Source organism: Hyperolius riggenbachi, chromosome 4 (assembly GCF_040937935.1).
Source record: "Hyperolius riggenbachi isolate aHypRig1 chromosome 4, aHypRig1.pri, whole genome shotgun sequence".
Classification (NCBI taxonomy): Eukaryota; Metazoa; Chordata; class Amphibia; order Anura; family Hyperoliidae; genus Hyperolius; species Hyperolius riggenbachi.
The window spans coordinates 368,091,302-368,105,755 of NC_090649.1; the positions used below are offsets into that span (position 1 = coordinate 368,091,302).

At 40.3% G+C, this 14,454-nt stretch overlaps 1 protein-coding gene across 8 annotated transcripts in view; it reads right to left on the reverse strand.

The window, feature by feature from the left end:
• Window positions 1-1,967: 1,967 nt before the first annotated feature.
• Window positions 1,968-14,454, reverse strand: part of STXBP5 (syntaxin binding protein 5) — a 557,868-nt gene continuing 545,381 nt past the window's right edge. For all 8 annotated transcript variants that reach the window (XM_068231993.1, XM_068231992.1, XM_068231991.1 and 5 more), the window contains 4 exons: window positions 13,182-13,347; window positions 8,859-8,970; window positions 6,631-6,851; window positions 1,968-2,511 (listed from right to left, as the gene is read on the reverse strand). In XM_068231993.1, coding sequence (XP_068088094.1) covers window positions 2,470-2,511; window positions 6,631-6,851; window positions 8,859-8,970; window positions 13,182-13,347 — 541 coding nt within the window. In that variant the 3' untranslated portion in view covers window positions 1,968-2,469. The remainder of the gene's footprint in view (window positions 2,512-6,630; window positions 6,852-8,858; window positions 8,971-13,181; window positions 13,348-14,454) is intronic.

Genomic DNA, 14,454 nt, shown 5'->3' on the forward strand with positions numbered 1-14,454 from the left:
AAAGAGTCAGATGTCTGAAACCTGCTGAATTTAAGTTTAAAGCTCATCCAGCAAGCTGATTAGTGTGATTAGTTGAGGCTAAGCTGAATTTAAATATGAATGAAGTACAGATCATTTTGGCTAACTGGAGCAGGATGCTATACAACTACATCACTTAAAGGGTCTTAAAGGATACCTCTGTTTACTTTGATAATGTACCAGTCCACCCTTGGTGGAAGGGCAGAAATTCTCATATTTCTTCCTACCTACAGAGAGCGACTTCTTAAAGTGAACCTTAAGTCAGAAAAAAAAATGAGTTTTACTCACCTGGGACTTCTACCAGCCCCCTGCAGCAGTCCTGTGCCCTCGCAGCCACTCACTAATCCTCTGGTTCCCCGCTGTAGCGCTAATTACAGTCGGGAATGCGGAAAAAGCTACGCGTGGCCAGTCCTGACGGGCCTGTTGGCAAAAACGAAACTAGCTGGCAGCGGGGGACCAGAGGATTAGTGAGTGGCTGCGAGGGCACAGGACTGCTAGAGGGGGCAGGTAGAAGCCCCAGGGGAGTAAAACTCATTTTTTCTGGCTTAAGTGTCCCTTTAATACTGAGTGGGGACAGGCTTGTTCTTCCCACCTGCGTTCACAGTGGTTGCCTAAGGGGTAACCCTGGTTTGTGAGTATCATTCTACTTACTCTTCATTTTCCCTTATCACCAATACACACTACACCATACTGGGCTCTCAGTGTCCCTGCTTTTGACTTTACTAGTGGTAATGTGTGCCCTTATAGACAGTATTAAAACAACATATTTGTTGTGATAGATGTCGTTTAGCTATAAACTACAGTTATCCAGAGATGATAAAGGCAGGTAGAAGTTATCTATCTTTTTATCAGACTCTGCTGCTTCGTTATTAACCAGCTCCTGACAATCAGGGATATGAAGACTGTGGCCATAAAAAAATAGATACAAATTTAAAAGCATGTAAAGTAAAACACACATGGAGTTCTGCTTTGATATATTTATCTTTTACACTAAAAGGAAATGATGATTAGGTTTAGGAAACAACATGGCATCATTATCTTTTACCTCATAGGGCTGTTAAAGATCATGGTGCAATATGCACCCCATTTAGATATCGCTTTCTTGACTGCTTTAACAATGCCAGAGACATTGCATACACTGCATTGAGCATAGTGGACTGAGTAACTAAATATGTCATTACGTATGTTATGCTAGCACATACTTCTATAATACTGAATGATGTGTAAAAATATATAATTATATTACAAACCTTATGGATTATTTGACCAGGGTCCACATGTGTTAATTGGATTTAATTTTAGTTGGCTCTTTCCTACTCTTATAATTCTTAAATAGAAGGTGTTAGTAACAAAAGCTCAGGAAATAAATACGCAGCTTTGGGTTTTTTTTTTTAAGAAAATAGTAAACAATGACAGGTAATACCTCCAAAACTTCAACTTAAACATGACCTCCATCCTGATGAAGGTTAAGATGTAGAACAGTTGATTTTGAAACGTTTCAAGTCAAATTCTGTAGGACCCTTAGGGACCATACAGTAACTTGGAGTAAACGATTCATATTTTTGAAGGTAATTAAAATGGCAAAAGTGATATGAAATAAATAAGGTGCTGAAAAAAAAATATTGACCACATATGCATAATTGCCAACATATCAGAATTTTCCAGAGACAGTCTTGGTTTCTGGTGGGCAAGATGATGCTGCTTCACCTGGAAGTGGTAGGGATTCATGTGGTTAAACAGAGGGATCCAGGCATGTTTAGGACTGACTGACATCTGGGCATGTCAGAATATTGGCAAGTATGCCTATGTAGGGATTTCCAACTCTGTGATGATCTAGACACAGAAGCAAATACATCAGGGCCATTATATCTTCGACAAGTGGGGAAATGACCAATCATTCTCTGTAGGTGAAAAATCTCTCTGGCCTGTGCAGTTACTTCAGTCTTAGCATTTTTAGAACCCATATTTTAATACCGTTACAAAGCCTGTGATGTCCGTGGACAAGCCAACAGACAGCAGATGCTAGAAGTTCAGATGCAACTTTTAACAACTCAACTTTTACAGAAAAGTGAAACACCCGTAAAGACAAAAATAAAAAAGCACAAAAAATATTAACAAGAAATGAAACAATCTACTCTTGCTCATTCTTGATTGTGTCATTTCACCAATACCTAAATTGCTGGCCGCACTCTTTCCATATTGTCATGTGAAACACACTTGGAGAAAATACTGAGAAATCTTCTTGTTTGACTGGATGGAATGCTCCTCAGTTATAGCCACAATACTGAGGCAAGACAGTATATGATTTGTGCTAGGAAACTGTAACCAAATATGAATATACATCCCTTGTTCCCAACTGTCCTGCAGAAAGAAATGACGAGAAAATGGATGTATGTTTTCTTTAATTTTTTTTCCTGGAGGAGTCAACTGGATGTATTTAAGCCTGGTTCATCAGAACTGATACCACCTCTTTTCTTTGTATTTTACCATCATCTGTAGGGGAAAGGGTAGATAAAAAGGAAATAAGATTTTTACCAAAAAAGGATATTATATACATATATATATATATACACATATACATATATATATATATATATATATATATATATATATATATAATGCCGTAACGACATAAGCCATTTTGTAATAAAATACCATTAAATCTTTCAACTTCAGTCAGCAGTTCTTACTTTTAAGGAAACCCTGGGAACTACAGCAACAGTGCAGTACATAGCTTGGTGTAAAGGATATTCAGAATTCTCTATCAGTTTTGTCTCACTGGTTCACAACACTGTACAAAGGCAGAACATAAAGCTTGTTGCAATCCTGGTTCACCCCAACTGCTGGTAGCGTGGATCGGGGGCGGGAGGCCCTAGAGCTGCGCAGCCGCACTCGCGGCAATGCGGACTGTGCAGCCGCGACCAGCTCCGGCGGCCATATTAGGAGTGGCTGGAGAGCCCGACCCGGCCTGGGGAGCGATTTAACTAAGGGGTCCCGGCAGAAATGCACGGAGGGCGCGGATGGCGTCCTCCGTGCATTTGAACATCATGCAGGTACTTTACTTTTTTGTTGTTTTGGCCTCGTAAGTCCTTAAAGCCCCTCAGTGGTCGAGAAGTTAAGGAAACCGCTTCAACTCTGCTGCTTCTGGTCATGTGATCAAAAATTTTAAGACGGGTTTAAACCTCAAAAGCCGCATTTCACACAAAAATTTAAGATATTCGATGATCTTTTTAGATTTGTGCCTGGAGACAGGGATGGGCTTCCGAGTAATGAACTACTCGAATTCGGAATTCTAATGAAGTTTAATTACTCCACTTGTGACCGCAGGATAGGGTGGGGGGTTACTTACCCAGAAATCCGTGGATCATATGTGTGTTTTAAGAAGGCAAATCCCATTAAGCATTTTTTATAGGAGGGCTTTTCGGCCTCTTTTAGCCCCCATACTTTCCTAGTAGTTTTGGGTCACCCTGAGTTGCTTGAGTATTCTGTTACTTATACCATCTAAGTGATATATATATATTGTTCTTTTTCAGGACAGTCTAGGCCTTCTCTTGGTAATATTTATCTCCAAAAATTATTTTATTTTAAATCCATTTTATGGGGAAAAATCAAGTGTAAAATGCACAACAGAAAATGCAAATTCTTTTTATTTACACATGACAAGTTGCACAGTTAGAAAATTCATAAAAATATATTATTTGACCCTTCCCAGTTAAAATGATACTACATATGTCTTATTTCAGTACAAGCTAGGCATGTGGTGGACCACAATCCCCAGCCTGTGCGTCTGTAGTATTCAGATGCAATTGTTAGAATGACAGTTTAGGACCCCAATGCTGTACAGGTATATTCGCTAGGCACAGCAGAGCAATCCATTTGTAGAGCATTACAGGGTTTAATAGGCTAGGTAGGGGTTAAAGCTTAACTGAAAGGAAAAAGAAAATCAAAAAACGTTATTGTGACCTTGTCACTAACGTTTTCTTTTAATTTGTAAAACTTTTTTTGCCCACTTATTTTAAATGAACTATTGTTGCTATTTTTTATAGCAGCATTCATTCACTTTTAAACAAGAGGCGCATGTGTAGCAGCTTTCAATTTTGGATATAGACTCTAAGAAACCGACAGGAACACGTTTGTGTACATAGAATCTATGTCCAAAAACAGGAACTGGTTATTGAACATATTAACTAAATACATGAAATGACTACATGGCCATTCATTTTTCTAGACCCATACCAATCTAACTTGCAGATTTTGGCTTGCCATGGACTTAACTGGGTAAAACTCCTACCTATAGAGCCAGATCAATCCATGCTTCCAAGAAGTAGAAAGGTTGGTCAGCATACCAGCTTCTCAATAAGCGAAATTTAATCAATCACATGTCAACACTACGGTTAACAATTGTTTCGGGGCCACGGAGGGTCCCCTTCATCAGAACAGTGCAAACAATATTACAAAGATGCACCAAACATATATACCTAGTGACATAATAAAAACCACCCCTCATAATCAAAGACACTCCCCCTCCCCTCACAATGTAAACATCGCTTCATACCCCATAAACAGATGATCAGAGATCAAAATTATGCATATGAAGGTAATCCTATTATGGACATGAGAAGGCACAAAAAACATAAGCACAAATTGAAACATAACTTATGCACATACCGAAATAAATGACAGGACATCTCCTGTCAATCATACATGATGTTCAAATCCATTGGCCTCAAGCTCGCGCCAAACCGCCGTCTCCCGCTGTTCAGACCGTTGCTCCCACCGGGTCTGCCTCCGTGCAGGGTTGCCATCGCAACCCCATACCCAGGATGCAATGTTCCGCTCGTAGACCAATTGGCGTAGTGCAAGCGGAGAGCACTCCGCCCTCCATGTGCGTCATCGGCTGCATATGGTCGCGCATGCGCGGAAGGTACCACATCAGCGTAACCATAGGGATACCCGCATCGCTCAACCGCGCGTGCTTAAAGCAATCCGCGTTCATGTAACCATGGAGACGGCGCCACTTAGTCCGTATACATCCGCATGACTGTATCATGCATAAAAAGTCCGCATAAAAACACCAGAACGACATATAGTCGCATAGTCTTAGGGGCTTGGTCATTGACCATGTCAAAAAACCGAGGAGAGGTGGAAATCGAGATAAACTGTTGCTTCAGAAGGAAACATTCTGGATATATACTTTAGACACTGTGGCCCCTAGGGGACTGAATCAATACAACTCCTTTTCCTGTTATCTTCTAGATGACAGATGATTGACAATTAATATGATGCGATCAGCGGATTAGAGTAGAGTGTCCTTTACATAATCTTTTCCTTCATTCTAGGATTATCGCTATCATCATTGTGATATAGGGCTTACCGTTATGTTTACTAGCATCTGCACGTTTTGCTGTTCGATTTGTGCTTATGTTTTTTGTGCCTTCTCATGTCCATGATAGGATTACTTTCATATGCATAATTTTGATCTCTGATCATCTGTTTATGGGGTATGAAGCGATGTTTACATTGTGAGGGGAGGGGGAGTGTCTTTGATTATGAGGGGTGGTTTTTATTATGTCACTAGGTATATATGTTTGGTGCATCTTTGTAATATTGTTTGTCTGCACTGTTCTGATGAAGGGGACCCTCCGTGGCCCCGAAACAATTGTTAACCGTAGTGTTGACATGTGATTGATTAAATTTCGCTTATTGAGAAGCTGGTGTACTGACCAACCTTTCTACTTCTTCGATATCGTTTGGGATGAGGCTTAGCTTCCCAGGTCATGCACCAGAAAAAACTACTAGGATAAGTGTGCCGCTCTGCATTTCCTTCACCCAATCCATGCTTCCCACTGATGAAGACCAACATAGTCTGAAATAGCTGTCTGTAAGATAAATGAATATAAGCTCTTTAAAAGATACCCGAAGTGACATGTGACATGATGAGATAGACATGTGTATGTACAGTGCCTAGCACACAAATAACTATGCTGTGTTCCCCCTTTTTTTTTCTTTGTCTGAAAGAGTTGAATATCAGGTATTTAAGTGGCTGACTCAGTCCTGACTCAGACAGGAAGTGACTACAGTGTGACCCTCACTGATAAGAAATTCCAACTATACAACACTTTCCTAGCAGAAAATGGCTTCTGAGAGCAAGAAAGAGATAAAAAGAGGAATTTCTTATCAGTGAGGGTCACACTGTAGTCACTTCCTATCTGAGTTAGGACTGAGTCAGCCACTTACATACTTGATATTTAACTCTTTCAGACAAAGAAAGAAAAACAGGAAGACAACATAGTTATTTGTGTGCCAGGCACTGTACATACACATATCTATCTCATCATGTCACGTCACTTAGGGTATCCTTTAAAATAAATGGGCTATAGGTATAAAGTACACTAGCAACTTTGTATTTATGAATTTTCCAGAGGTATGGAGGAATGGTTTGTATGTTCACTCACTGAGCGGAATTGATGAATACGTGTAAATACTTTTTTTGTTTTAAGATGAAAATTTTATTTTCAACATAGTTGAAAAATTCTAGTGATTCTGGAATGGCACAGCTTAACTTGGTACTCAGAAAAACATGTAAGATAGATATAACAATACTTTCAATACCTCATGAGCCTGCTTTGAAAAGGAGTCTGCACTGGCAAGCATGGCTGCTGTCCTATCTTCTAACTCTCCTAGTTTTTGCCCCCTCTCATCCAGGGCTATTCGCGCTCGTGCTAATTCACCCGCAACACCAGTTGCTGCTCCTTTTACGCCTTCAATACCTCCAGGTCCAGGAATGTGCTGAGCAAGACTCCTTGATGCTTTACCAGAAGCAATTTCTCCGACTGAAATATTGAAGGTAGAAAATAATATATTTTTAACATAAAAGGGAGACCTGATTTTATCAATTATGGAGTTAAACCTTTGTAAATAATCCCATACTGTTGTGCACAATGTTATTTATATGTAATTTCAATGTCCTTTACATGTTTGGCAGCTAACCAAACCTTGTGCACATTATAATGTGACTCCTTTCCACAAGCATCAGAATTCCAAGATGGTCCTCTAATGTTCCATTAACAAAATCTCACAATATGGGATAAATAGGTACATGCATACTTATAGAAGCAAGGGAAAACAATGACCTACTACTGCCTCAGATGTATGCATTTAAATGTAATTAAAGTGTTCCTGAACTGACATATGACATAAGATAAAGGGGGATCGGTTGAAAAGGGCGCCCGAGCTGCCTGTATAAAAAGGGCGCTGCCATAGACATCAATGTTATTTCTGGAAATATGGGCTACAAGGTGTAGAAAAGGGCGCCCGAGTTTTGATATAGGCTACAAGCGGGCTCCCCTTTGTAGCCCATATTTTTTCGGCTACAAGGTTATCGACTACAATCGGGCTCCCCTTTGTAGCTCGTATTTTTTTCGGCTACAGTAAGGTGCCCCTTTGTAGCCCATATTATTGCCTTTTTTTTGTAGCCTAAGCTTTTATATGGGCTACAAGTGCTGGAAGCCGAATTATTTCATTCCCCCACTATCCATGGCGGCCTGGAGGGGGAATAGTAATTAACACATCCCGGAGTATTTTTGTTGCCGAAGTTTTTATATGGGCTACAAGCGCTGGAAACCGAATTATTTCATTCCCCCACTATCCATGGCGCCCTGGAGGCGGAATAGTAATTAACACATCCCGGAGTTTTTTTGTAGCCGAAGTTTTTATATGGGCTACACCAGGCGCCTGTTTTGTAGCCGAAGTTTTTATATGGGCTACACCAAGGGTCTTTTTTGTAGCCGAAGTTTATATGGGCTACACCAGGCGCCTTTTTTGTAGCCGAAGTTGGTATATATGGGCTCCACCAGGCGCCCTTTTTTACCGGCGCCCTTTTCATGTAGACCCGATAAACACGTGAATGTACAATGCCTAGCCTATATGTAAGTAGGATGAGTTCCCTTTTTTTCTTTCTATATGTAAGTAGGATGAGTTCCCTTTTTTCTTTTTCTCCCTGAAACGTTTAAACATTCAGGTATTCAAATTACACTTTCTCTCTAGTTGGGATCTGGTCAGCCAATTGCGTAACCTTTAAGGGACACTTAAGTCAAACAAAAAAAATGAGTTTTACTCACCTGGGGCTTCCAATAGCCCCCTGCAGCTGTCCCATGCCCTCGCCGTCTCCCTCCGATCCTCCTGGCCCCGCCGGCAGCCACTTCCTGTTTCAGTGACAGGAGCTGACAGGCTGGGGACGCGAGTGATTCTTCGTATTCCTGGCCACGATAGTGCCATCTATGCTGCTATAGCATATATCATATACCATATAGCAGCATTGAGGGTGCTAATGTGTCTGGGAACGCGAAGAATCACTCGTGTCACTGAAACAGGAAGTGGCTGCCGGCGGGGCCAGGAGGATCGGAGGGAGACGGCGAGGCCACCGGACAGCTGCAGGGGGCTATTGGAAACCCTAGGTGAGTAAAACTCATTTTTTTTGTTTGACTTAAGTGTCCCTTTAACTTATAGCCAATTACAGCCATAGACCTTGCCTGGAAGCAAGACTGCTTGTGATTCTTATTTTTTTTTTTCCGTTATATACTTTGATGGCAATGATAGAGTGACGAAGACAGAAATTAATTTAAATGACTTTAGCATGAAGCTGAAACATAATAAGTGAAGGGAACTTTCTAAATGCCCCTCATAAACATACTTTGCAGATTCTTGGTGGGGAAAGTAATTAACTCCAACATTGAAAAAAAACCAAAAAAAAAAAAACCCTTGGTTGTATAAGTTGAAACTAGTAATCAAAACTACAATACAAATTTAAAACCTTTGAAACGGTACATTTTGATACTTACAGAGGTCCTCTCGGTCGAGTGACTGAGCTCCACCTCCGAACAAGCCTTTGAAAAACCCTCTGTTGGGGGCCTCTGGTGTTTCAACTGGCGTGAACAGCTCCCCTAGCATTTCCTAAATAGTAGAACAGAGAAGCTTTAAGTAGAAGTTCTGCCAAAGAAATAGGACAGTAATGCATTCACGGTAGCCTGGCTGAAATCAACAATCCTATCATTATACATTTTCTTTTTTAATTACTGGACTGTATTGTCCAGTTCTTTCTAAGATTCCTTCTCACATGGCTTCTGAATAACTCAAATCAGAGCAAATGGCTCACCTTTAGAATGTATTCCTTCAAAAACATTTCTTTGCTCAATATCCTCTTGTGCCTCTAAGTACTTGGAGTTTGCTTATCTAACTATAGAACGATTAGGTCCAAGAATGAAATGAATGAATAAACACTGGAAGATCTGAAGCCATCACCTTAGAATATTTTTGGTGCTCTGTTGAGGTTCTGTAAAGGCGGTTTTGGCCCACAGTAAAATATTAGAATTTTTTAAAATCACAAACATGCACTTATTTACCCTATAAGGAGGAGAGGGATAAAGGAAAAAAATCTTGTAAAAAGGTCTGCATACTTCGACCCAGCTATAAGGGAGTCGCACAAAGAGGGAGGAAGCAACTAAAATGTAACTAGAATGCAACCGATTATTTCCACAATGCAGTTGGCAAGAACACTCAAAAATCTGCAAATTTCATATTATATACAGTGCACAAGCTTGTTCTTTGTTATCTCAAACTAAAATAAAAATATATATTTTTAAGCTAACATAATGGGAGTGTCGTTGGCTTCCAGGGATGGATTTCAAGCTAGAGTTCTTGCCCATGTGACATAACAGAATCAAAAGAGAACCCGAGGCAGTTCCTTCGGGGGCAGATAGGACACAGGCATGTTCTCTGCCTCATGACATGCCTCTGTGTCCCCACACCGTCGCGCTATAGCCCACCCGAGATTAGTGACAGTATTTGTCGCCATCTTGGAGGTAAACATGAGGGAGAGGGATTCCCTGTTCAAAACGCCCACTTGGGGTGTTCGTGCAGGGTTTAAAGAGCTGCCATTGGGCAGCTCTCTTTCCCTGGCCGCCCTCCCTGCCACTGCCCCATCTCCCTGCACGCTGGGAGAGAGAATCAATCTCTCCTAGCAGTGTCATGACCCAGAGGTCATGAAAGTGAGCCAGTACATTTTTACGCATTCCCGCTAGTGCAGGAACATTAACACATACATTTTACTGGTTCAATGCGTACATTTTTTCTACGAGGGCACAGGATGGCTGCATGGGGCTGGTAGAAGCCCCAGGTAAGTGAAACTATTTTTTATTTGCTTGGACATTCCCTTTAATGTTTCATGAAGGGCCTTTTAATGATTATGTGAACACATGCAATTAAAAAATAAGCTTAAATGAACATGGGCTTTTTTTCCTCTAGCCATTCCCCCCCCCCCCCCCCTAGCTAAGACCATATAATTTTTGTGAAGTATAACTAAAAAATGAACCCCAAACTATACCGGAGTATCCCAACAGACAAAAGGCAAGGCACCATGAAAAAATATATTTGATAGGATCATGAAAAACTAACATGTAAAATACAAGGATACACATACATATCAGTAGTACATTTGCCGCAAAATAAAATACACTTTGAATTACTTTTTCTTTTCTTATGTGCTGTAGCTGTCTCAGAGTCCCTAGTATAAATCTGACAGCTCTGAACCTCTTACTGACAAGTTGTAAACTACTCCATTTCATCATGGGGGATACTCTGGATTTTTTTTTACTTTCAAAGACTCTCCCTGGACAGCAATGGCACTGTCCAACTGTCAGATAAGCAAGCATGCAATTAGGCAATCTGGCAGGTATAGGTCCTTTTTCAGGGGTGCTTATGAATAGTGGCATAGGAAAAAAGTTGCAATAAATTACACACACCTGAATTCAAAATAAACTGAATAACCTTGCATGCGAGGAATGTGATGAGGGATAAAACATAACTTTTAATTAATATGTTAAAAAGTACTTGAGAGGACATTGACAAGTAGTGCTGCTAACAAAATATATACTTTTCTGGCATCAGTAGTAGTGTCCGAATCGCCCATCTGAAACAAGCATGCTGTAAATCCAGTCAAATGTCAGTCACATATCTTATCTGTGTGCTAGTTCAATGTCTATGGCTAAAAATATAAGAGGCAGTGGATCAGCAGGATAGCCAGGCTATTTGCATTGTTAAATATGGCAGACTGCATATCCCTTTTACTTCGGGTGTCCTTTAACTTCCCTCAGCAGTAATCCCGAGTCAGGTGCAGTACGGAAATCCACAGCTCAGATCGGTAACCCTGAGCCCGAGTGAGTTATATGCAGGAGCTGCGGCAGATCTCTCTATGGTATGTTTTTTCTTCTTCTTGTTTTTAGGGTCTAAAAGCTTGTGAAAATATTGCATGGCTTTTAGACCCTAAATCTGGAAATAATCATAACACCAGGGAGATTAAGCTGGAATTTTATAACACAACTATAAGTCGACACAGGAATATTAATGGCTGCAAGCCGGGGCCAGGAGGGTTACTGGCTGCACTTGGGGACCAGCAGGGGTTAACGGCTGTACTGCATAAAGTATTGCAGCCAATAACACCACAAATTCTATGGAGGTCTTATGGAGGAAAGACAACACAAAGTTAGGGGCTAATTGGACCATGCCTTGTAAGGGTTTTTTCGCCTTCCTCTGGATCAACAGGGATATGTGAGGGAGCAGGCTGGTGTTGTACTTTATACTGGTTGAACTCGATGGACGTATGTCTTTTTTCAACCAAAATAACTATGTAACTATGTAAGTTAAACAGTTAAGCACACAATATCCATATCAATTGTATGCACCATGTCAATGTATGAAAATGTCAGAAAAAAACAAAATGAAATTGGCTCTTGGGTGCATACAAATGTAATAAAATAACTCAGAAATAGCACTCAGATACAAAATGAAGTGTGTAATAAAAGGATCACTGATTACAGCTAAATCTAGGAAGTTCAGGTGAAAAATGTTTTGGTCAAGTCTTCAACCACAACCCTTTGTGGACAACTGACCAACCCCCCCCCCCCCTGTGGGTTACTAACCTTACTAACATTATACCCTCTGCACCTAACCTTAAACCTGGGTGTCTAACCTTAGTGCCGGGATGCATCCGGTTTAATAGGATAATAGCCCTTTTAAATCTTTTAAATAGGACAAGTCTTGCACCCATTTCATCTGCTCAGCCCTTCTGTTAGATTAGGATGTATGCAAGTGAGATGGTTTTTCATTGTATAGTTAGGCTTCATCTGTGCTGAAAATACAGTGTGGCAAGCTGTCAGTTTCAGAAAGACCCGGGACAAAATGAAAATTATGATCCTCATTTGCATCCATTCTACGTAATGTTTTCAAATTAGTTTTATAAATGCAGCTAACACTGTTACCACTTGAAAATGCAGGCTGGAGATCACACGTTTATGAACAAACATTTTAATTCATTCATTTTAAAACGTTTTATCACTGTTTTACACTACTGGCGCCTCTGTACCACTGCATACAATTTGAGTCCACCCCTGGTGGAGGGGATTTGACCCCTTTCTTCTGAACTACAGAGAGCGACTGCTTAATCCTGAGTGAGGACAGGTCTAATTCTCCTCACCTGCCTACATAGTGGTTACCTGGATGGTAACCCAGAATTGTAATCTTACAACCACTTTTCTCACTCCACATAATCCAGTACATACTACACTATACCGGGTTCTCTGTGTCCCCCTCCCTTATTTTAATTCAAGTTCCTGATGGCCAAAATTAAAACCCAAATTGCTGACTTCCTGCCCTCTTTTCTGTACAGGTGGATTAGACTTGGATCTCACAGAAAAAGATTTTCCTAACCACTGGATCACCAAGGTTCATGTTACAGCAATAGAGACATTGGACAGAAAGTGTGGAAAAACGTCCAAAATGGCGAGAACGCTGTAAAAAAAAATTATATTTCAATTCCCTTTCTCTCAATTCAAAACAAAATTAAGTTATTTTCTCAGAGTTGGGATGTAAACAATGTATATTACAGTAATTTGAAAAAGTTTGCTTTCTGCAAATTTGAAATACTTAAAAATCTAAGTGTTACCTATGTTGGATTGCAAATATTCCCATGCACCTTTCCATTGTAAATATTTACTCAAGGATATTGACATTCTATTCATGGCTACATGTGGTGCTACATGTGGTGCTTATTTATTATTGGTCCAAATCATTCTAGATTTAAAGAATTGAAATCAATCACTAAACTTTACCTGTAGGTTCTCACAGGTTTCCTGGCTGTAGGTGATTCTCTGGATTTCAGTTGCTGAGACGAGATACAACGCCTGCCCATTGTTCGTGAAGCAGAATGTTCGTGCTATCCGCATGTTGGTTAGCGGCAAATAATTTACATCCAACAGCGGCCTTAAACTTGGCAAACTTAGAAAAATGGAAGACAAATTTATCTTATTCAGTTTTGCAAGTTCAAATGAAGTAAATACGTAGCAGACAAAATAATCAACCAACAACTGATATTAATGTAATAAAGTGCATATCTGTAGCAAGCTTTAGTCAAAAAGCCAACAGACACCACAGCAGAATTCCAAGCACAAACCATGATGCCTTCCCAACATTTGTAAGGCAAAAAACGCTCATTATTGATATATAGTACTTTGCGAATGAAAATGTTTTCAGAGTCTGCAGTCTTCATTAATCCTGCTAAATTATATTCTTTGAATGCCTTTACCAAGTTATTTATCCCTAGTCTGGGTACTCCGTAAATCCACCAATGTGCTCCCTCCTCCCACCCACCAGGCTGTTAGATTAAACAAAACTGAGGTGGTGAGGAATGATTAGGAATTACCGGCATTAGTATTCCCAGTTACATATATTGGTAACAAAATTAAAATGTTGAGTTTGCTGTGACTATGGTTTTATTTCGCATGACGTGTTATGAAAAATATGAGCTGGAGTTTTAGCAATGGAGGTCTCTTTGAGGCTTCTCAATTGCATACATACATATTTGGTTGTCCTAAAATATCCAGTATCTGTACCAGAGTTGCAAGTCTTCTCTCTAAAATGTTCCACTCAGTGTTTATTAAAGATATCAAAATGCATTACCTAAAGTAGCAGCTACTGTGCAAACATGGAACCTAAACGGGAGCAAGAGTTAATACCACTTAAAGGAAATATCCAGGCAACCCCAAAAATGGCATTTACTTACCCGGTGCTTCCTCCAGCCCTTAGCAGCCGCTATGTCCCTCGCTGCAGCTCCATCCTCAGCCACTGGCTCCCGCTCCCCAACGGTGCAGAAGCCGAAACCTAAATGTAATATTTTGGGGCTGCCTGGACATTCCCTTTAAAATCTCTCTGAAGGCCCTGTCACAATGTATTCATGATATCAACTTAGAAAAATGGGAAAGTGCGGGTATTAAGCATACCAATGACCTATTCTCAGACAATAATATCAAACCTTCTATGTGAAGAATTTGGCAGCTATGTGAATCATTTTTTTCCGCTAAAGATTATGTTAAAGATTATGTTACC